The sequence below is a fragment of the Manis javanica genome, chromosome 11 (assembly GCF_040802235.1).
Source record: "Manis javanica isolate MJ-LG chromosome 11, MJ_LKY, whole genome shotgun sequence".
NCBI lineage: Eukaryota > Metazoa > Chordata > Mammalia > Pholidota > Manidae > Manis > Manis javanica.
Window position 1 is genome coordinate 37,778,161 of NC_133166.1, and position 23,703 is coordinate 37,801,863.

A 23,703-nucleotide genomic window follows, 5' to 3' on the forward strand; every position below is an offset into this window, starting at 1 on the left:
TATTTTTTTGCAGTTTCTCTAGATATTACACTGTGTGTCTTTCACTTATGACAGTCGACCGTGAATTAGTAGAATAAGTAATTATAACAGTACACTTTCATTTACTTCCTTCTTGTCTCTTGTACTATTATTGTCATGCATTTTACCTCTACATGTATTATAAACCCCACAATTCATTGTTAATCATGCTCTAAATGCTTAATTATCTCTTAGAGAAATTAAAAAATAATTTTAAAAAGTATTTACCAACATATTTTCCATTTTGGGAGCTCTTCATTCCTTCATGTGGATCTGAGTTTCCATCTTCCTAAAAAACTCCCTTTAACATTTCTTTTAGTTCAGGTGTACTGGTTGCTCAATGAGCAGCCTAAGTAGACAGGTCAAAGGCCACTCATAGTCTGTTCATTCATATACAGCTAGTGCCTACTGGACACCTGGGCACTGGCATCCAGCCTGGCCAGGGGAATATGGCTGGTAGAGCTGAGCCTTGCTTCCTGATGGCAGACTTCCAAGTTGGGTCAAGTCTGTGTCTGGCTTTTCCAAGGTACCTCTGAACTCCACTGGGCAGCAGCAGGATGTAGGGGCCATGACCAGTGTCTTCTAGAATAATTTCTGAGAGGCACCCCAGTGTACCCACATGGGTGCAGGATTTTGCACAGGTGGCAGATATGGGAAGGGTGCTTTCCTGAACACGTGCTTGCTGTGTCCCTACAGCCTACTCAGACATGGGGATGCATGTTTCCCGCCAGAGGAATGCCCGTGCACTTGGAAGGGGAAGGAATATTACCCTGGGGACCAGGTCGAGTCTCCCTGTTACACCTGGTAAGTGAGGGCCCCATCCAGGCTCTGCTTTCTGTTGGGAGTGAGGATGGATATGGGATGCATGATCATGAGCACAGTCTAACATTTCCCCTTCCACCATTTCACACTCACATGGTGTGCTTGTGTGTTACATAGGGGTTTGCGTATATATACTAGCATATGCATAGAAGGAAATTTTGGGGTGTTTTTGTATTTACATGAATGCAAGTTTGTTCGGACATATATATGAATGTGTGTACATATATATTTGTAGCCATGATGATGTGTTTACATATTTATGTGCATGAATAAGTGTGGGTACAAATCCAAAATGCACTGATTGCATATGTGAACCTACCTGCATATACACAATTGAGGAGCATTCATAAACCTGAATATGTTCATGAATACATACAATTATGAATGTGTGTATTTATACACATGTGTTTATATGCATCTGTGTTTATATGCATCTAGTTAGTTTGTGGGGACACATGTGTGCAAAGTATGTGAATGTATACTTGCACTGGGTGTACATATTTACATGTGAATGGACATGTATCTATAAATGTTCATTTGTATTTTCCTATGAGTATGTGCATGCCTAAGTATGAAAGTATGTGACTATATTTGCACACCATATCTATATTAATATAAGTATGTGTGTGTGTGTGTGTGTGTGTGTGTGTGCACCTGGATTGGGTGCCGTGGAAATAGACTTGGGGGCCAATTCTGTTGGAAGTGGATAGAGACTCAACCTCCTAAAGTAGTCCCACAGGCTTCCACTATTGCTGAGCTTAACTCACATTAGCTGCCTACAAAGCCTTAACTTCTGAAGAGGTCTGTGTGATTCCTTTTAAATCAATTTATTTTCCCACTCTCCACCTGTACTCTGCTTCTGGGACAGCTGAGGGTCTCTGCCACCCTGTAAATCATGTAAATGTTGAAATTCCCCCAATGACTTTTCCAAAGACTTACAACTACCCAACAACCGATGAGCCCTCTTAACCTGCATCTCCCAGCCTGGTGGCTCCCGCTGCGGTCTCCTTTGCCAGGTGCTCTCAGAGGTTCCTGGCCCAGGAAGCCTCCCCAAAGGGCACATGGAGCCCCCTGCCATTCCCCTGTGGTCTCACACCCCTGCAGAGGCCCAGCCTGGGCTCCCCAGGGCTCTGAGAGTGCCCGGGCTCCTTCACCCCTGGATTTGTCTGCATACTGCCCCAGGCAGCCACGTCCTGCAGGTCCCTGAGTCCCAGGTCCCCCCATTCCCTGGACAGTGACCAAAGCATATCAGCCAGAATCATGGGGCTACATCCTTCTGGGTGGGGAGGGGAAGGAGACAGGCCAGAACCCCTCAGAAAGGTCTGCTCAGCTCATTCCAATGGAACCCTGCACCCAGGGGAACCACTTCCTGTCTTGGTCATATATCACATTCAAATGACTGTCCAAAGAGGTCAGGCTGGATGCAAGATCCTGTGCGAAATAGCTTTAGATCAGCCTTGGTGTACTGGCTCATGGTCTGGTGTTTCAAAGATGGGTGTGTTCTGTACGAACCCTTCACAGCCACGCAGCTGAGTTCCTATGACTGTTGTAGGCCTGGAAAGGTCTCCTAGACTTATGAATTCCGCTTGCTTTAGTGAGTGTGTACACATGTGAGTGTGCATAGGCACATGAGCTCCAGCTGGCTGGATAGAGGAGTCCCAGGTGTGGCAAAGGGATGAGCAAGTCCTCTGGTGTCCCCGCTCCTGTCATAGCCGCACTGAGCTCAAGAAGATGCTTGGGTCCTTCCCATCTTGGGGACATTCAGATCTTTGTGAAGACAATGGTGTGGAGTGTGGAGAGGCAGCCTTATTTGGTCTCAGGGCCATGGGCAATGGGGGACAGAGAAAGCTCTGGGGTGGGGGGCAGCGAGTAATGATAAACTGGTGCCCTGATGTTGGGGAACAAACTTGGTCACTGTGCCAACATTGGGAACCAGCCAGGGGCAGCCTGGTGTGGGCTGGAAGCATCCAGCACTGGTGCCAGGAGACCCATCCAATTAGCTAGAGCACAGTCCCCAGTTCCTGTCCCATGCTCAGATTGAAACTGTCCTGTTTCTCTGGCCCAGGGGATGGCTGTGGCATTGAGTCCTATGTCAGCAGCAGAATCACAGTGAGGCCCATCTTCCCAGGGCTGGTTTCCCCTGGTGTTTTTATAGGGTCAAAGCTTTGGCCGTCTGACCACGGAAGTCCCGGGTATAATATCAGGGCATGGAGCTCTGTGCAGACTGCATGTTGCACTGTTTGTGGGGTGTTGTGACTGTGGTGAGCCAGAGGTGAGACTGGGTGCCAGGTGCACTGTGGTGAGGCACAGGTTCACCAGCCCACATTCACCCAGGGGTGCTCAGGCCCAGGGTCTGATACACTTTGTCATTTTACTAGACACCAGCCACCACACTGGCACCCCCAGTCTCAAGCAGGGATGCCCATGCTATGTTGAATCTTCTCCTGTGAGCACTTTATCAAATGGTGGAGGGAGAATCAGAAGCCAGGGCCAAAGGCCTGGGATTATTTTAGGATTTGGAACTCTGACATCTCTTCTCTGATTTACACTCACTCCCTTGGTAAACTTACCCGGTCTCATGTCAGTAAGGCCCATCCATACACAGACGACTCCCAGATTCCTACCTGTAATCCAAATCTCACTCCTGAGCTCCAGACTCACACATCCAACGTCTGCTTTACATCCCCATGTATGTCTAATGGATGTCTCGAACGCAGTGTGTCCCAACTGAACGCTTGCTCTTTCCCCTCAGCCCTCCCTGTCTGGGTTAATGAAGACTCTATTCTTCCAGTTGCTCAGGCCAAAATGCCTGAAGTCATCCTTAAGTCTTCTCTGTCACTACCTACATCCAAACTGTCTGAAAATACTTTTGGTCCTATCTTCAAAATAGATCCAGGATCTGACTACTTACTCCTTCCATTGCTGTTTGCCAGCTCCAAGCCACCATCACTTCATCCCTGAGTTACTGTAATAGCCTCCCAACTAGTCTTCCTACTTTCACCCTCGCGCCCTTCAGCATAGATTCAGTGCAGCAGCCAGAGTGGGACAAAAGTCAGATTGTATCATTCCCATCATCAAATCCTCTAAACACTCTCTCACGCCAGCAAAAGTTCCCTCCCTGAATTCCTCCTCTACTCCTCCACTTTCCATTTTAACTATGTTTTCCTCCTGAATGTTCCCCAGGGCCTGTGCAGAGGCTGCACCCTCTGCCCAGAATGTTGTTTCTGATGTCCACACAGTTAATTTTCTCACCGCCTTTAGGTCTCCACTCACACGGCCCTCTGACCTCCCAATTTAACTTGCAGCCCACCCCGTACCCCCTCCTGACCCCTTGATCCTACCTCTTCCTCCCGTAACACTCACTGCCTTCTAACACATGATATTACTTACTCATGCTAACTAATTTTTTATTATTTAGTGTTGTATCTTCTTTCTCTAGAATATTAGCTTCACAAAGGCAGAGGTTTTTTTCTGCTTTGTTCACTGATATATCTCAGAGTCCTGGAATTACGCCTGAGATATAGTAGGCATTTAATATTTGTTGAATGAATGAATGAATGAACAATTGGAGCGGTAAAGCGAATGTGGACTTTGGAATGGAATAGATCTGGGTTCGGTCTCAGCTCCTTTATTTATGGGTTGTGTATTCCTCAACCTCTCCAAGCCCTGGTGTCTCCTGCATAAAACAGGGACCCACAATCCCACCCTCAAAGATTCTGTTGAAGGTCGGTGTTTGCCAACCCCCTGGCTCCAGGGCACACAGTGGGCACTGGAGAGGCAAAGCATCCATGATATTCAGAGTGGGGTGGGGTGGGACCTGCGGGCGGCTGTGTGTGTGTGTGTTTCAGCGTGTGCCAGCAGGGCTCCTTCCAGTGCTCGCTCCACCCCTGCGCTTCCACCTGCACGGCGTATGGTGACCGGCACTACCGCACGTTTGACGGGCTCCCGTTTGACTTTGTGGGGGCATGCAAAGTGCACCTAATCAAGGTGAGCTCCTGGATGTGTCTGCCCGGTGGCTCTGTGGGGACCCAGAGCAGTGAGGCTGAGGACCTGGTGTCGTTCAGGACATGGTGGTGTTCTAGACTCCAGTCTGATGCACAGTGGGGTGGGGTGGGGGATCTAAGCCCTGGGGTGTAGCTATCTGCAGACTGAAGAAGATGCTGGGGAGTGAGCTCAGGGCTGGGCCCAGCTCAGGAGGCATAATATACCCCACTGCCTCTCCACTTGTCAGAATAACCTTGCCGCATTGGGTCCCAATGATTTTTTAAAAATCTGTGATTAGAGCTGTTGCTTTTTGAGCTTTTATCACCTGCCTGGTGGTCTACTGAGCCATTCTGGTAGATTACTTTGCTTACTCTCAGTGGAGCCCTATGAGGTAGAGCTTATTGACCCCATATTTGGGGACAGCAGCTTGGGCCTAGGGAACCAACCGGGTGGGTGAGAGAGTGCCAGAAACACACCCAGGGTACGTGGGTTTTGCCAAGGGCCTTTCTATCTCATTATACAATAGTCAAAATAATAACAATAATGAGAAACCTTTTATGGTATGAGTCCTATCTATGGGGCAGGCTCTGTACTGGGGTCTTTCATATAATTTCAGTATCTCCACAAGACAGAGATAATTGACTGCATTTTATTTTATATTTTAAATTTCAAAGGTAATGCATGCTCTCCACTAGCATTTAAAACAATATGGAAGCATATATTAAAAATATTCTTCTGTACATCTCCTCTATTCCCATTCACTGCTCATAATAGTCAGGTGTGAATCCTGCAAGATCATTTTGCATGAGACATACAGGGAGACACACAATATACATACACACACACACTAGTTTACTATGGATAGAATTCTGAAATTTGCTTTTTTCACTTAATAATATACCTTGGCATTATCTCATGTAGTTAATACATACTTTTTCTTTCTCCTTTCTGTAGAATTCTACTAAAAGTACATGCTCTAGTATATTATTCCTCCATGAATGACCATTTAGGTTGTGCCAGTACTTGAAGGCTCAGTGAATACTTTTGTGGATGTATTGCTTGACTCTTAGAATTGCTATAAAAAATTATGTTCCTGTAAAATGTTCTTCGGTGCCCTCAAATTGCCCTCCAAAAAGCCTTATGCTACCATCATCAGTGTATGTAAGATGGCACCCCTTCCTCCATACCCCTGCTAGCACCAGTTGTCTCTATTATATGTTCACTCGTTCACTTGTTCATCAGACACTTTTTGGAGAGCCGCTACATGCCAAGCAGTGTGCTAGGCACCCAAAACCAAAACTGGGCTCAGAGAATTGAAGTAAGTTGCCCAGAGTCACACAGCTAATGCGAAGTAGAAGTGGATGGAAAACTTCAGAGTCCATGTCCCTCTATTTCTGTGCATCTCAGAAGGATCTCTTCTTTCCCTGGGGTTATTGAACTAGCTTCTTTTCTTCTCAGAGTACATCAGATTTCAGCTTCTCTGTGATTGTAGAAAATGTAAACTGCTACAACTCTGGCATCATCTGCAGGAAATTTATTTCCATCAACGTTGGGAACTCACTCATCATCTTTGGTGACGACTCAGGAAATCCCGTAAGGCCTGGTGCAGGTGAAGGTCGTATAGACAATTTGCAGGTTAATAGGGCCTGGGGCAGAAGAGGGCTAAGGACTGGTTTCCTTACCACAGCAGTTTCTCTTAGAACCATGGAATCAGCAGCCCAGACTGAATTCCTTGGCCAGAGTCAGGAACACAGAGGTCAATGTTAGGACACAAGGGAGGCAGAGTTAATTGTTGAGCTTCTTGGCCTGGGCAGTGACTTGTAGGCAGGCCTAGCTGACCCATGTGTTGGGGGGCACTCAGACCTCATGAATGACCATCTCTGTCCCCATAGAGTCCTGAGAGCTTTTTGGATGAGAAACAGGAGGTCCATACGTGGCAAGTAGGGTTTTTCACACTGGTGCATTTCCCACGGGAGCACATCACCCTCTTATGGGACCAGAGAACTACAGTGCACATCCAGGCTGGGCCACAGTGGCAGGTAGTTGTGTGATCAGTGATCCTCATGGGCCCTGGGGCTGAGCCAAATCACTGGGCATCCTTGCATGAGCTGCACCTGCACTGGGGTGCCTGAGCATCATGCCTTCTACTCTCTCCCATCTGCCCCCACCCCACCCAGTGCCTCTTCTCCTCTGACCTCTCCAATCCCTTTTCACACTGTGACCCTGGTAGTTGCTTCTGGGTGCATGGCTCCTGAGCTCATAGCAATCCCTCCACCCATGGCTCACCCCTGGTGTCCCTGCACCTAACTGTGGTGTCCTTTCTTCTTTTAGGGTCAGCTGGCGGGACTCTGTGGGAACTTTGATTTAAAAACTATCAATGAGATGAGGACCCCCGAAAACTTAGAGTTAACTAATCCCCAGGAGTTTGGCAGCAGCTGGACTGCAGTTGAGGTAAAGACTCCCCAAGCTGGCTCATTCTGTCACAGATGGGACCCGGCCAGCACTGAAGGAACCTGGCCCTGGGTCAGGGAAGAGGGACATTGGTGTGAGGCTGCCCTGCCACTGCTCTTGGCCTCTGGCCCGGCATCCCCAGCCCTAGACCCTGTCCTATGGCTTGAGGACATGCACCATCCTGTCTCATAAATTGGGCCTCACATCTGCCCTGGACCAAGCCTTGGTGGGTGTGGGCAGCAAAGGAGGCAAAGCCTCTGTCCCAGGAGAGAGGACTGCCTCACCTCATAGGGGAGATGGGGCTTGGTGAAGCATGACCATCTTACCCACCTCTATGCCCAGGCCCGCCACTAGATCTGACACAGAGGAGAGATACCAAGAGAGACCCCTGTGGGTTGAGGCAATCAGAGAAGGCTTCCTGGAGGAGGTGAAGCTGGTGTGGTATTAAAGAATAGGCCACACTCAGAAGGATAAATCTTTCAAAGAGAAGGCCTCTGAGAGGGAGAACAACATTAGCAGAGGCAGAAATGAGGGGGTGTCTCTGAGGGTGTCTCTGACTGAGGCTGCCAAGCTGTGAGCTATGGTGGGGTAGGGTTGGGGGTAGGGAACAGAACTGAACTGAGAACAGGAGGTCTGGGTTCTTGTCTTGGATCATCCAGTAACTTTATGGGTGACCGTTAGTAAATCTTATCTCCTCTGTGGTCATCTGTGAAGTGAAGGGGCTATGCTAGGAAAAAGATATTGAATAGATTTCACCTCATGTGACAATTCTTATCAGTCATAAGAGGCTGCCTAAGAAGCTGTGCTGAGAAATACATAAGGCTTGTATCCGGTTCAGTGGAAGGAGAGCTGTGATTGATTAGTCATGTCTGCCATGGGTGTAGCAGTGGAGAATGGTGATATAAGGGTTACATAATTGTCTTTCCTGAACTGAGTGATCTTAGTCTTTTGGGGACTAGAAAGAGAGGAGCCTAAGTATAATGGGATCAGGGGAGAATAATTAGTCATGGCCTGGAGTTCAGTGTAATCCTGAGGTGGGACAAAACTATTCTCACAGCCTCAGAAAAGTGTGTTCTAGTCCATCCCCACCTTAGAGAAGCTGAGTGGGTGACTAGCCTTCATTGCTCCTCTTCTCTCATCCCCCGCTGTTATTTCTCTCCTGATAATCCTCTTAGCATATACCCTGGGAGACCAGTGAAAATGTAGGCCAGAGGGAGGAGGTTCAGCAGACACTGGGGGAATCTGTATCAGTTATATATAGCTGTGCAACACATTACTACAGACTAAGCAGCATTCAATCATGCACATGTACTATTTCCTAGTTTCTGTAGTCAGGAGTCAGGGCATGGCTTGACTCAGTTCTTGGCTTAGGGTATCACAGGCTACAATCAAGGTGTCAGCCAGGGCTGGGCTCTCATCTGGAGGTATGACTGGGGAGGGATCTGCATCCCTGCCTGCTGGCATGGTTATTGGCTGCATTCAGGTCCTTGCAATCGTGCAACTGAGAGCTTCAGATTTTTCGCCAGAAGTGACCCTCAGTTCCTAGAGACCATCCATCATTCCTGCCAGGTTCCCAATAACCAGGAAGGGAGAGACTCCAGCAAGATGGGTTCTATAGTCATATAACGCAGTCATGCAATCACACATACATCACCATGTCCACTCATCATCTTTGCTGTCTTGAAGCAAGTCATAGGTCTCTACCACACTCAAGGGGAGGAGATTATACAAGGACATGAACACCTGGAGGTAGGGATCAGGGGGGCGACTGTAAGAGCCTATCCACCACATCAGGCATCAGGCATCTGTGAGGTAGGGAGATCAATACCCTGCCTTTGCCCCTCAGTGCCCAGACACCCTTGACCCTTGGGACACATGCATCCTGAATCCTCTCCGAGAACCATTTGCCAAAAAGGAGTGTGGCATTCTGCTCAGTGAGGTGTTTGAGACGTGCCACCCTGTGGTGAGTGAACCCCTGCCTCGGCCACTCCTGAACTCCCTTGCCACCTCCCTGGGACCGCTTCTGCTCTCAGACCCCTCTCACACCTCAGGCCTACAGGAGACACCCACCCCTGCCATTCCCCTGCCTCCTGCCTGCTCAGATGAGTCTGTACTGTTTCCCCAGACAACTTGGGACAAACAGCCAGACAGACAACACCTGTGCCCTTTGCAGGCCTATCTCAATCTGGCTGACCCTCCCAATCAGGGGGACCTGAATAGTGAACACAAACCCCTTGGGCCGTGGCTTCAGCCTTCTGATGTTTCTGCCCTTAGTGGAAACAGGAGAGCCACACTCAGCCCCTGCTGGCAGCCTCCACGGCCTTGAGGGCTGCTGTCAGACTGGCCTTGGCTGGGAGTTCATACCCCACATCCTCGTTTCTTGGCCACACCTTAGACCCTGCATCCAACAGCCTGGGCCTGGGGAAGGAGTGAGATTAGTTCTCAAAAGTGGGGTCTGCCTGGGCCATGGAGCTACTGTTTGCCTCCGAGCTGGTCACCTTTCTGCCCCCACCCCACCCAGGCAGCTCACCCCATCCTGCGGTCCTTTCCTATTCATGCTGCTCCCTGTGGCTGGGCAGCATCAGGGGAGAGGCTGTAGGACTAACATTCAGGAGCTGTCCTCTGACCTCTGTCTGACCTTCTCCAGGTTGATGTCACTTGGTTTTACTCAAACTGCCTGACAGACACGTGCGGATGCAGCCGGGGTGGTGACTGTGAGTGTTTCTGCGCCAGCGTGGCTGCCTATGCCCACCAGTGCTGCCAGCACGGTGTGGCCATTGACTGGAGGACACCACGCCTCTGCCGTGAGTGTTCAGACCAGTCATCTGAGGGAGAGAGTGGGCCCCCTCTGTGAGCATCCTGTGGGGTCCCATCATTTCTCTGGCTAGTATTTATTGAGTACCTACTATGTGCCAGGTACCAGCTGGTTTGTGTGTATCACTCATTGAATTCTTACAACTACCTCCTTGAAGCAGGACAGTTGGTTCCTATTTTACAGCTGGAGAAACAGGTTAGAGAGGGAGCAAGCAAGAGGCTGAAGGTCACACAGGTTAGGGGTGGAGCCAGGGCTCACCTCCAGACGGCCTGGCTATAAACCTGAGCTCTTAACCACTTTGTTAGAGGAGTCAGGAACCCTGAGTTCCAGACCCAGAGCTGCCATTTGTACTGTGTGACCTCAAACAAGTTACCCATCCTCTCTGGGGCTTAATTTTCTCATCTGAAAAATAAGAATAGATCTGTCCCACCAAGTTTATTATGAAGATCAAATGGGATAGTGAACGTAAAAGTCCTTTGTCAGCTGAGACATGTGGGCTTCATCAGAGGCAGCACAAGCTCTGGTGATCTGCAAATGTTTTTGTTTGTACATTCCTATCAGGTAAAACTATTTCGAGCACACATACATATGCCTGCATAGATACATGTACATATATATACTATTGGTAATGTAAATGCATATCATAAAACAGATACAAAAGTAAATATTTCGAAGATGAGATAAAATATAGAAATTTAAATTATTAATCGATTGATTATTTGTGGATTTTCTCTTGCACACCATGGTCCTTCCTGGTGCGAGTGCACCCCACTTTGGGGTACAGTGCCTATTACACAGGCTCTACGGCTACACTGTCTAGGTTCAGGGCCAAGTTCTAGGCAGGCTGACCTGGGGCACATTCCTTACACTCTGAGGTGTCATCGAGGGTTAAGAGAACTGTGCCTCCCTTCAGGGTGCTGTGAGAATTAAATGAGATAGTGCATGCAAAGCTCTTGGCTCAGTGCTCTATGCTATTGGTGAGATGGCTGTCATTTTTCATGGGGACGTGGGTGCTGACACGTCCTGAGTGCTGAGGATCCCAGACAGGATGACCTCAGGAAGGAAGAGGAGTAGAATCTGCCTTTGGCCTCTTTTCTCTGCCCTTTTTCATCACAGATGTTCTGTGGTCTTCATGCAATTGGCTTCTTCCTCTACTTCTCTGATAAAAATCCTTCAGAACAAAGAAAGGAACACTTTGCTGAGGATCCACGGCATGCCAGGCCTGTGCCTTCTGCGTACTAGCTTGATAAATACTCCAGACTAGGGTGAGGCAAGGAAAGTGCTTCCTGAGCACAACATTAGGGAGACACGAAACTCAGTAATCAAGATAAATCATATTTTAAGATAAGATTTCTTAAACATAAAAATTAATGCAAAAATATCTTTGATGAACAAATTGTCAGTTTTAAGTAATAACAGAATGAATATTATTGATTTTTCCTTTTGTCTCAGACTCTCATGTGGCTTGGTGAGGCTCTATCACCCATTCTGTCTTTATTTTTAAATTTCTGATAATTTGTTCATGATGGCTATTTTGCATTAATTTTAAAATTAAGAAATATTGTGTGAAAATATTCTGTATCTTGATTGCTCCTTAAGTTTTGCACCCAAGGTGAACACTTGCTTTACCCTAGTTCAGTCCTCATGAGGGTATGGGGCAGATACTAGAGGTGGTCCCATCTTATATAGGACACTGAATTTCAGAGAGATTGAGTAACTTGTCCCAGGATGCACAGCTGATGAGTAAGAAACATGGGATTTGAACCCAGGGCTGACTCTAGATAGTTAGCTCTTTGCCACTCTTGCAGGCTACCTCCCATTGACCTGGTTCACCCTTGAAACCAGAGATTCAGAGATCTTCTAACTTTCTAGGTCAATCTTCTGAGCTCACAAGTGAGGAAAAACAGGTACCTGTCCATAACCACATGGTGGGTCAATCTCCTGACTCCTAGTGTTCTTCCCAGAGGGCAATGCCAAAATGGAAAAGAGTAGCGTTGATCATAGGGTTTGGGTTGGGGAGGAGTTAGTGGCTCTCTTCAGACCATGCCCATGAGTGAGGGAGGCTCCTCCTCAGGTTTTATCCAAGGTCTACGCAACTGGCTCCTCATGGCCTTGTTCCTGGCTATGGGTGCCCCCTGCAAGGTTCGGAGTTTACCCCAATGGGCTGAGGAATCAGTGTCCGAAATGACAGGGAACAGGCTGTGGTTCTTCTTAACTCGGCCACTAGAGGGCGCACCAAACACACGCTTGGAGGAGCTTGTCAACCCCTGCTGCTGGAAACTGCACGTAGGGGCCTGAAAAGCGCCCTGAAAGGGGCCCCTAACCACCCAAGGCCCTTGGAAGACACTTCTGTCTTATGCTTGCATTCCTCCAGGACCTCCTGAAACATTTCTGGTTAGAGCTTCCACTCCTTGAATCTAATCTTGCCCTTTGGGGCCACACAAAACACACCCTTACTGTCTAACATTAAAGCATTAATTAATTAATTAATTAATTAAATACATCTGAGTGCTTACTCTGAGCCAGACTTTGAACTTTGTGCTGGGGACACAGAAAGGAGCCATTTTACTTTCTACACCTTAAGACATTTGAATCCAATGACCATCTCTTAATCTTGGGGTCCGGGAGGCAGGTCAGGTCAGGCCCTTGGGGAAGGAAGGACAGCTGGGATTTTAGGGACCTTGCTTGGCTCCATCCATCTATTCCAGGCTTCTCAGGAAGTCTCTGTTTTCTCTTTTTCAGCATATGACTGTGACTTCTTTAACAAAGGTAAGTCCGTCCTCCCCAAGTGGAGCATTGGGGGCCAGGGCACGGCCAGACCTGCCCTATTTACCACAACAGAATCAGCCACACTGAGGCCCTGCTGGCTTGAAAGGGAAGAGCTGCAACACAAGGCAGGGAGGGACCCCATTATGCAGAGAAACCCTGGCAGATGCTCCAGAACTCCCTCCCCAAAAGCTCCTGCAGCCCCTGTCCACAGCCAAGACCACGCCATCTTCTGGGGTTGGTACCATCCAGGGCAGCTTTATCAGGAAGTAGAAACCCCATTTGCACCACCCCATTGGTACCACCCGGCAGCAATGTAGCTCACCAGGCCCATGGAGCATCTTCTTGGGTTTCTTGGAAGTTTCGAGTTGGCAAAGGCAAATGCAAACTGCTCATTCTGTTGATGAATGGGGCAAAACCTATAGCCTGGCTCAGCCTGTTGGATTCATCTTCAAATTTGGCCAGCACTGCAGGGTACCAGGATAGGCTCCAACTTCTGCATTAACTAGAGGGAAAACACAGGTCATGACTAAAGACTCAAGGAGGGTTAATGTCTAGCATTAGAGCTAATTATTCCATTGAATCACTGGGGTCAGGGGCAGGGGTGAGGGAGGGCTGCCCAGGGATAGTTTTCGGCAATGATCTCTGTCCATTTGGGCCAAATGCGGACTTTGGCAGAGTTAGATGCTCATCAGGTCCCTGGTGCCATTCAACTTTGACTTCCAAGCCTTCCTTACCACTTCTAGTCCTTCCAGAAGCAGGCTTATCCAAGGCCTTGTCTGCAGTTACCTGCATTATTAGATTTTGGTTTGAGAACAGTGGGTGAACCAGAGAGACACATACTGGAGACAAGGATACCATTAGGAGGGCTTCAGGGTGAGAGCTGGACCAGGGTGTAGCATTATAATTCAGTGGCTGCTGTCCTGACAAAATGTTAGAACCCCTAGGGGCTCCTGATGGCCAAAAACCTTTAACTCCTAAAGGAATAAGTCTGTAGTGGAAGAATTGCAGTTGCTGGGACAGGCAAGGTCTGTCTGCCATCAGGCATGACATTTCAGCAAGACAGCTCTGAGCAGTTTTCTCCCTTCAGTGGCATTTTGGGTGGCAGTAACTGGCAAAGGATGAGCTGTTTCTAGCATCTCCACCTACCCACCTACCCGTCCTTTCCTTGCTCTGCTCTTCTACCAGCATTTTCTTGTCCAGGCCCTTGCTCGGTGCTGGGGAATCAGTGGACAGTGGGACCTGCCACAGTGGGGCACTGGAGCCCGCCCACCCTGGCTCTCTTGGATCAGCTATGTTTCTAACTCCACATTCAGTTGGTAGTTTGAAACTGACCACTGGTGGGAATATTTACACTATGGAAATCAGCAAGCACGACAAACTGAGGTTTTGTTTATTTTTTTGAGAGCTGACTGTTACCTGCTCACCAGCACAGCGCTGCTTCTCTCCCAGCCAGTGAGGGAGACAGATGTGGACCCCCAGTCAAGATCCTTATCATACGAGCTGTGACCCGTGGGTGCCATGATCCAAGAACTGGTGGAACAGAGAGAAGGGATGACCTTTGTGTGTGACAGGAGAGGGTGCAGGGACAGCTTCACAGGGAGGTGACATTTGAGCTAGGCCCCGGAGATTCCATAAGCATTTGCCAGGCACAAAACAGGGAGCCCTCCTCTGAGTGGGTGGGACAGCATGAGTGGAAACACAGGTGGGGCACAGTCCAGCTCTTTTAAGGAAGAGCAATAGAAGTTTGGTGAGGCAGGGGCAAAGGTGTGGGGAGGTGAAGAGACAGGCAGGGCTGGGGCAGGAAGGGTCCCTGAATTCAAGGTGGGCTCTTGGATTCTATTCTGAGGGCAATGGGGAGCGATTGAAGAGTGTGGCTAGAAAGGTGGCTCAGGCACCTGTGAAGAGGAGGCCTAGTGGGTGGAGGACACCCCAGAGGCAGGGAGGTCAGTTATTAGGCTGTTGCAATTGTCTAGGCGACCTATGCCCCTCTCCAGCCTATGCTGACAACTGCAGGAACCCAAGAGACACAAAAACGACACATGTTCAAAATGAGAAGATGAACAGCAAGGCTGAGCCTGAACCTTCCCAGCCTTTATCCCTCAGGCCTCGGGTAGGCAGAGACCAGGGCTGATATCTTCTCCCAGAGGCGACCCTGAATAAATCAGCGGCTGGAATGGTAGCCTCAGGCAGTGGGACAGGTCCATTGAGAGACATCTGGGGGCCCAGAGGCCCCCATGGGTGCCTTGTTCCCAGTTCCATGAAATGAGTCAGGCACTGGGCAGTGGATCAGTTCCCATCAGGGGCTGAGAGCCTGGGGCTCCAGTCTCTTCCTTCTCGTGGAAATCAAGGTCCCTGAGGCCTGGGTGAGGGAAGAGACCAAGAGGAGCCCTTTCGTCCCGTCTCTTCCCCACGTCCTGCAGGATGAGCAGGCAGGGATGGTAGGCAGGCAAAGGCCCCCGGAGGCAGGGCTTATGACTGGGCCCCTTCTCTCCAGGGTTAGGTAAGGGCCCCTACCAGCTGGTCAGCTGGGCGGCCGGTGGAGCCCTGGTGGCCGTGGAGGTGGCGGGCAGTGCCACAGTCCTTGTGAGCGCAAAGAATGTAGCACCAGGGGACATTGTGAACTTCCTAATGATGGCTGCACTGTTCAAGGCCAAGGCCCACGGTAAGGCCCACCTCCAGCCCCACTCCTGCCCTTGGTGGAGGGAGGCAGCTTCTGGAGGAGGGGAGGGTGCTGAGGCCCTACACTGTCTGCAGGCGCTGGAGAAGTGTGGACTCCAGCAGGCGCCCTTTTCCCCCTGGACTCGAGGTCAGCCTCTTAGCCTCTCTGAAGAAATGACTCCCATCTTCTTTCTGAAACAAACACACAAACGAGGGAGACAAAGATCCACATGTACCTTTGTACTTTGCTTTACACCAGCTGCTGCTGCCTCTCCCTCTGCCTCTCCCCATCACTCTCTTTCTTACTCTCTCCTCCCTCCCCACCTGCACTTCCTTCTCCTTGTCCCTCCATTTGTAACCCCCAGAGGGGAGCTGGCTGTGCTCTGACTGGGCAGGCCCTTCTCCTGTGAATGGAGGAGCCGGCTCTCATCTGTTCAGGTTATGATCCTGAATTCATTCGGGACTGGTGGGTTACAGAGACTGGGGCATACCTGGAACCAGCCACAGCCTCCTGGGTCACACTGCCTGTAGACCTAAAGGGCTTAGGTTGGTGGGCACGGCCCTCTTTTAGAGTTCAGTAGTGCCTGAGGGGGGCAGTAGTGCCTGGTGAGAGGCTCAGGCCTAATGACTGCTGAACCCTTCCCTCTGTGACCTTTTCTGTTCTGCATTTCTTCCTATCAAGGCCCAATGCAGGGGACGCCTCCTCCACGTAGCTGCCCAGGTTGCTCCTGGAATGCACTATTTTTTCCTGCTGCTATCCAGGACTCTGGGCATGGCACAAGGGAAGAAGCACAGTATGGGGTGAGGGTGGGAGCCTGGGTCCTCACTTGGCCTTTCCCCCAGCTGCCCATGAGACCCAGACCACATAGGCGGGAAAGGCAGACTCACCAAGCTCCATGTTAGGCCTTTCACATATGTCATATTGTTTATCCCTCACAATGGCCTAGAGGCATTAATTTACTTGCCCACAGCCAGCTGTGGTGGGCCAGGACTCCTGTATGCCCACTTGTGGATCTGGGGACTGATGAGACCTACAGGGCCCTGTGCTGGGAGTTATCCACCCAGCAGTGAGCACCACTTTCTAGAAATGGGCCTTTGTAGAGACAGAAAAGAAGGGAGTGGGCGCCAGCTCTAGGGCTCTGGGCAAGCACCCTGCCCTCTCTGGACACTGTTTTCCCATCTGTGGATTGGACTCAGCATCCCCTAGGTCTGCCAGCTCTGACCCTCTGGGATTCTGTGGAGTAGCACCATGCTGGGGTCACTGAAAGACAGAATCACGAAACCTCAGCTTGTCCAGTCTGCCCACTGGAGCAGAACTCTGCCAGGGCAGCCGTTTCTGTCTGTGCTGTTCGCTGCTGTATCCCTGGCATCTAGAATTTCACCTGGCATGCAGAGCTACTCAAAATGTTTGCAGGAGGAAGAAAGGAAGGAAGGAGGGAAAAAGGGACAGAGGAAGGAAGCAAACAAGGGAAAGGAGGGAAGGAGGGAGGGAAGAAAGGTCACCTCCCCAAGGCTTAGCAAGTGACAGCTTCCCTGAGCGGCCATTTCCCTTGGTGGTGGTGGGTGCAGGGGGCAACCAGCAGCAGCAGGAGGTGGGCTGAGGGGAGACAGGGCAGGCAGGCAGGGGCAGGCCCAGCTAGCCACTCAGAGCGCAGACACATGCCCAGGTGCTATGCCTACATCTGGACCGTTCTCTGTGCTGACCTTCCCCACGTGGCTCTTTGCAGACCCTGATGCCGTGTCCCTGGAGGCAGCAGACAGACCCAACTTCTTCCTCCACGTCACAGCCAATGGGTCTCTGGAGCTAGCTAAGTGGCAGGGCAGTGATGCCTTCCACCTCCGTGCCTCTTTCTTGCTGCACCGGGGGACATGGCGGGCAGGCCTGGTGGCCCTGGAGTCCCTGGCAGAGCCTGGGTCCTTTCTTTATGTATCAGGCTCTGCCGTGGCCCTGCGGCCACATGAGCACGTGGAGGCATTCCGCCGGGGCACACTCTTCCGCCTTGTGGGTAGGTGTCTGCCCTTGCCCTTGCCCTTGCCCTCAGCCCTTCACTCAGTTGCCTTTTTGTCCTCTTCCCTCCACCATTCTAATTGCCCCTCAGAGAGCATCCTCACTTTCCTGGCCCAGGGAGGCCCCACTGGTGTCCCTCCTGAGATGCGAGGTGGCCCAGCCTCCATGTTGGTGGCCTAGGGAGCTGCAGGCAGTGTGGTTTGGGGCTGAGCCAGCTTCCTGGGTCCTGCTTACTCCCACAGGCCAATTACACGGTCTAAAAATAGGGCGGCCTTTGCAGAAGCGAATTGAGAAGTGCTTATGGCTGCAGCTTGCCTGGCCTCACTGGTTCAGGTTTCTTGCTGATGGGACCACATGCCTGCCCCGTGAGTTCAAAGACCACCCACTGGGCCACCAGGCTGAGGAGCCAGCAGCCTCCCCTGTCCCCCACAGGAGGCTCAGGACCCTGGGCAGTGATGGGGCAGCTCCACACTCTTTGCAGCTGAGGCCAACAGGTTCCAGAGCTTTGTCATCCCCCTGCCAGGGTGGTCTGCCCCCAAGTGTTTGTTCTCTGCTTAACCCCTGGAGGAAGTGATCACAATTTCTTTACCACTCCAGGCTGGCGCTCTGGGATGCATGTGCACATGTATGTTTGTGCCTGTAAGGGTGCCTTGTGCTGCACGAATGGACCCACTTACATGAAAACATTATCTACAGCCAGTCTCTTCATTACCATCTCTCCAAAACCAGGGCTGGGCCAGCTCATTCATACATTCAGTGGTCATCTAGGAAGTCTGTCAGTGAACCCCACCTCAGGACAGATCCATCCTGACTATGATAGCAGAATTTGTGTCCCTTTCTGGAAGACAAGAATGGAATGAGCCCAAGGCTTTGAAACCAAACAACTTGAGTTTGAATCCTGACTGCGGTCCTTGACACTTAGAGGAGAGCCTTCCTCCTGACTCTGTTTCTTCACCTTGTGCAGTGGGGATGCCTGCTGCAGAGCCTGCCCACACACCCCTGCTCTGGCCTCGGTCAGAGACCAGTTGTTTGTGCCCAGGTGGGCTGGGGTTGGTCTGCTTTGAAGCTCACCATAGGCTGCAGGCATCCCTGAGGACCCCTCATCCATCCAGGCACTGGTCACAGGGACTTTTTTGAAGAAATATCCCCTGGGAAAGTTTAATTTTCACAGCTGCTTGAATGTCTCAGTTTCCTCATTTATAAAATGGAGATGATAAATGTTCTTTATAGGATTATGGTGAGGGTTAATGAATGAATTACTTGTGAAATTGTGAATGTGTGCTTGGTGCTATTTAAGAGTTGGCTATTGTTGTTAATATTAGCCACCAAGGTCCCAGAGTGGCGGGTGATGAGACCACCATCTTATGGGGAAACAGAAGCCCCAGCCTCCTCTCTGGCCACGCTGCAAAGCCCACCACCACCTGACTGCTCTGTAGCTTCCCCCCATACCATGTTCCCAGGGCCCTCTCCCAAGGGTCCCCTAGGCACCAACCCCAACTCTCAGGAATACAGTTTCCCCTTAGGTTGGCTTTTATTTTACTTTATTCACTTTTCCTGCATGAGGACATTTGTTTCTTTCACGGGGCAGAGGGGTGACGGGCTGACCTGGGATTACCTCTGTGCTCTGGAGCTGGCACCCATTCTCTCTCAGTCTCAGGACTCTGGGTGGGTCACTTTTCCAGATGCCAAGCCCTCAGGGGCTGGGTACCCCATCTGTGAGTGGCGCTATGATGCCTGTACCAGCCCCTGCTTCCAAACCTGCCGGGACCCGCAGGCAGCCAGCTGCAGGGACGTGCCCAGGTGAGGTGGCATGGAGTCGAGGTGTGTATATCAGTGTGTTTGAGTGTACATGTGTCTGAATGGGCTGTGGGCATAGGACTGAGCATGTGCTGAGGGATGTGTGTGTGCACTCCCATATACCTGTGCATGTTCTGTGTGCTGGGTGTACAGGAATGTGTGTACCAGAGTGAACTGCCTCATCCAGGCATATGTGAATATTGATTTGTGCATGATGTGCATATAGCTGAGCTCTGTGTGTGTTTGCAGGGGTTTACAAGTGTGTGTGGTCTATACACAGCTGTGCATTTTTACATGTGTATGAGCTGCAGGTATTTGGGAGTTGGTACAACTGTGTGTGCACATGAGAGTGTCTACACTGATGTTTTGGCCCTCTGTGTGAACGTTTATGTACTTGTGAAGATTTTTGAATCTTGCAAGTGTGGAGAAGGTATGTGAGAATGTGCCTAAGTAGAGACATACATGAGCATGTGTGAACAGGTACACAGTGTGTGCAGAACCAGAGCTGGTTCATGTTTCCCTCTCCATCTGAGAGGCCATGCATGTGGGGGACTGTGCTCCTGTATATGTCCTGTACATGTACAGTGTCTCCATGGAAGCTCACATGAGTGTGCACATGATAAGCACACACACACACGTGTGTGTGTCATAAGAAAGGATAAGACCTGTGCTTAGTCCAGGTGAAAAGAGGTGACTGTCCCTGTATTCAAGACCGCTAACTGGCTCCCTGCTCTGTCCTCAGGGTAGAAGGCTGTGTGCCTGTGTGCCCCACCCCCAAGGTCCTGGATGAAGTCACACAGAGATGCGTCTACTTGGAGGACTGTGAGTGGCATGGACTTCTTTCCCGCCCAGGATTTCCAGTAAATCCCCAGGGTCTCATTGCCCAGTCATACCCTGACCTGCCAGGTCCCTGGAGAAGCAGGGTCAGCAGAGGGGCCTCCAGAAAGAGAGTGCTGTAAAGCAGGCAGGAATCTCATTGGGTACATTCTCCTCAGTTCACAGAGAAAAAATGAGGCGCAGGATGGGAAGGGGCTGGCTTGGGGTAATGTGGTGAGAACACGGTGCAGCCAGACTTAGAGCTGAGGTCTTCAGGCTCTGGGCTCAGGGTTGAAGTACGGAGCAGAATCCAGACCTACTGACTCCTCTGAGCCATCTGCACCACTTGACAGAGGCCCCAGGTTGGTTGTGCAGACCGATCAGCCATTGGAAGCTTCCCCCGCTCACCTAGAGAGCCCCATATCATAGCCCTTCCCAGTGATGGCCCCCTGGACTGCAGCCACCCCCTGAACAGCCACTGTCTGAGCTGCTTCTCTCATCTGCCCAGGTGTGGAGCCTGCAGTTTTGGGTCCCACAGAGGCCCTTGGCAATGAGACCCTGCCTCCCACTCAAGAGCTGCCCACCCTGAGTGACAAGGAGCTACAGTTTCCACAGGAGGCTCTGGGGGCTGCCTCTGCCAGGCCAGCACTCACCCCAGCTGCCCAAGTCACCATGGCCCTGAACCCCCCCATGGGACCCACTGAGGGACCTGTGCTGTCCCTAGGCCCCACCCAGGCCACTCTGCAGCAGCCACTGGGGGGCACTGCATCTGACCTCCCTGCCTACCCCACACAGGCCCTGGCTGGCCACTTGGCCACACCCCATGTCCCAGAGTCTGCATCCCTCCTTCTTTCCCAGCAGACACCCACACCTGGCGTGGGGCCAGGTGCCATGGAGATAGCCAGGGTTACTGTGACCTTTGCAGGAAGTCCCAACATCATAGTCTCCTCCCGGTCTCCCCCTGTACCTCGCTTCCCTGTCATGACCAAAGCCATGACAGTCCCAGGCCCTGGCTCCTTGCCTGTTAAGATGACACCCCTCCAGTCCTTCCCGAGCCTGGGGTTGCCTGCAAGCCCCTCCTCCAGGCCTGAGGCTTCCCAGGCAGTGACCACCAGGCCCCCTACTTCCTCAGAATCCTATGAAGCTTTGCTGACACCTGCAATAATGAAGGTCATGAACAGGACAGGGGTCCCCCAGAGCATTTCCAGTCCCAGCAGCCTCCCAGCTGAGGCTAGAACAGCAGCAGAACAGGTTCCTGTCAGTCCCCCAGTGACCAGGAGAGTAGAGATGGTACCATCCACAGAGCAGCTCCAAGCTGAGCCTGGCCAGCCCATGGGCCTACCAGCATCCCTACTTCCAAGCCCATTCCCCACTGCCCAGCACACCACCCCAGCCTCCAGGCCACCAGCTGCTCCCCCAGGAACTCCAGCTGCTGCCAGCCAGCCAGTTGCTCATGGGCTGGGGGCCACACCCTTTGTGTCTCTGGAGTCAACTGGGCCACCCCAGCTCCTCTCTGGCCTGCCTCCTGACACCAGCCTGCCCCTAGCCAAGGTGGGCACGTCTGTCCCAGTGGCCACGCCTGGCCCCAAGGGCTCTGTCATCACCTCTCTGCTCCAGCAACAGGCCACATCTCCTGCCATTGCCATGACTCCACCCACTCGGACACTCAGCCCAGAACCGCCTCTCACCCCAGCTGTTGTGGCCCAGGCGCACCCACCCAGTCACACAGTGTCTCAGGCAACAGGCACAGCTCCAGGCCCGCTTCTGGGAGCCACACTGCCAACCTCTGGAGTGATGGCCGTGGCTGAGGGGGCAGCCTCCACGGTATCTGTTGCCCCACGAAAGAGCACCATGGAGAAGATGGCCATCTCTTCCAAGCAAGTGTCCCTGCCCACCGGGATATATGGCTCCACCCAGGGCAGGCCCACAGCATTCACGCCTGCTGTGGTCCACACTCTTACTCCCTTGGTGTCTGAGGCCGAGGCACCCTGGGCCAGCTCAGTGCCCCTGGTGCCCACATCCTACCCCCTGAGCCATGTCTCTGCCAGGACTGCCTCCCAGGAAAGCTCATTGGTTCTGCTCCCTCAGCTGGCTGAGGCCCACGGAACCTCGGCAGGACCTCAGCCGGCAGCGGGGCCAGCAGGAGAGGCCACCACCAAGCAGTCTGGGCGCTCGGCCCCAGCCCAGAGCATCTCAGAGGGTTTGGCTGAGGCCTCAGCAGCCACCACTGAGGCCAATACGTCAGCCTCCTGTGCTGTGAGTGATTTGTCAGGGTTCTGCTGCCTGTATGGGCAGCCTCCGTGCCTCTCCTCCTCCTGTGCCACTCAGACACCATGATGCTCTCACATTCCTCAAGACCTGTGGCAGCTTCTCCTTAACCAGTTGCCAGGCTGCACAATGGGAGTGTACTTACCATCCTCTCCCCTGCCCCAAGTTCCAGGAGCCTGAAAATTCTCAGGCTCCTCTGGGCCCCTGATGTCACAGCAGAGTCCCACCATGCCCCATCTGGGCCCCAGGATGATTGGACAGCTTAGTGTGACACCCAGAATGTGACAACACGATTGTGCTAGTGTGAGCATGTTCCTGTCTGTGTATCCACACAGGACAGTGTGTGCACGTTTGTGTTTGCAGGTGTGAAATTCAGTGTGAGCACTCTCATATATCTGTATGTATGCTTGTGTGTGTGTCATACATGGTGTTGCAAGACAGTGTGTCTCTGCATTTGTAAGAAATAGAGATCAAGACAGTGTGTATGAGTGTGTGTGTGCACTCTCACTCACCCATGAGTGTGCTTGGGTTTCTATGACTCAGCTGGCATGTCTGCATGCCTGTATACTTGGAGCTCTCTGCATGGATATGTAGATAGACAGAGGTGTTTGGTCAAGACAGGGCTCAGTCAGTCCCCTGGCCTCCAACCTCACACAGTCCGGCTCCAGGCCCCCTGCTGGGTGTTGAGTGGGTGGAGGGTAAGGACACCATTCCCTAGTAATTTTAGCTCTGGGTCCCCTGCCTTGCTGTAACCTACATTGGAAAGGATTTGAGAAGTCCAGGCTTGGGGGTTGGGTGGGATGGTAGCATGCTTAACTGTGACCCCTAAGGTCGGCACCCATGCTGTCCCTCCATCTTGTTCCCCAGCCTATCGATGAGCAAGACTGCATCCGCCACATCTGCCTGGAGGGCCAGCTGATTCGTGTGAACCAGTCGCAACACTGTCCCCAGGGCACAGCCCGCCCTCGGTGTGGGGTCCTGGGCCTCCCTGTGAGGGTGGGCGGGGACCGCTGCTGCCCGCTCTGGGAGTGTGCCTGTGAGTCCTGGGGTCCACCAGGGCCTCCCCAGGCCTCCTCATACCCCTATCCCAGTGTGACCTCCACCCCGGGCATGTGTCCCTGGCCTCAGGGTAACCCTGACCTGAAAGTGACCTCCCTGGGGACCTCTCACCTCAGCATGACCCTGACCTGGCAGATTTCCTACCCTGTGGCCTCTGACCTCTGTGCTGCCTGCTCTGAGAGACCTCCAGCCCCCAGGGCATCTGATTCACCCAGGAAAACGCCCAGGTGCCTGCCCA

The 23,703-nt window shown here is 51.7% G+C and overlaps 1 protein-coding gene across 7 annotated transcripts in view; it reads left to right on the forward strand.

Annotated features, from left to right (window-relative positions):
• Window positions 1–23,703, forward strand: part of OTOG (otogelin) — a 78,007-nt gene that overhangs the window by 32,398 nt on the left and 21,906 nt on the right. For all 7 annotated transcript variants that reach the window (XR_001855034.3, XM_017672674.3, XM_017672679.3 and 4 more), the window contains 14 exons: window positions 715–822; window positions 4,689–4,827; window positions 6,283–6,417; window positions 6,717–6,863; window positions 7,156–7,275; window positions 9,122–9,238; window positions 9,923–10,079; window positions 12,833–12,859; window positions 15,354–15,521; window positions 17,245–17,523; window positions 19,208–19,325; window positions 20,065–20,144; window positions 20,647–22,394; window positions 23,274–23,442. Coding sequence is in view for 6 of the 7 variants with exons in the window: in XM_017672674.3 (XP_017528163.3) it covers window positions 715–822; window positions 4,689–4,827; window positions 6,283–6,417; window positions 6,717–6,863; window positions 7,156–7,275; window positions 9,122–9,238; window positions 9,923–10,079; window positions 12,833–12,859; window positions 15,354–15,521; window positions 17,245–17,523; window positions 19,208–19,325; window positions 20,065–20,144; window positions 20,647–22,394; window positions 23,274–23,442 (3,512 nt within the window). In the remaining variant the exon portion in view is untranslated. The remainder of the gene's footprint in view (window positions 1–714; window positions 823–4,688; window positions 4,828–6,282; window positions 6,418–6,716; window positions 6,864–7,155; window positions 7,276–9,121; window positions 9,239–9,922; window positions 10,080–12,832; window positions 12,860–15,353; window positions 15,522–17,244; window positions 17,524–19,207; window positions 19,326–20,064; window positions 20,145–20,646; window positions 22,395–23,273; window positions 23,443–23,703) is intronic.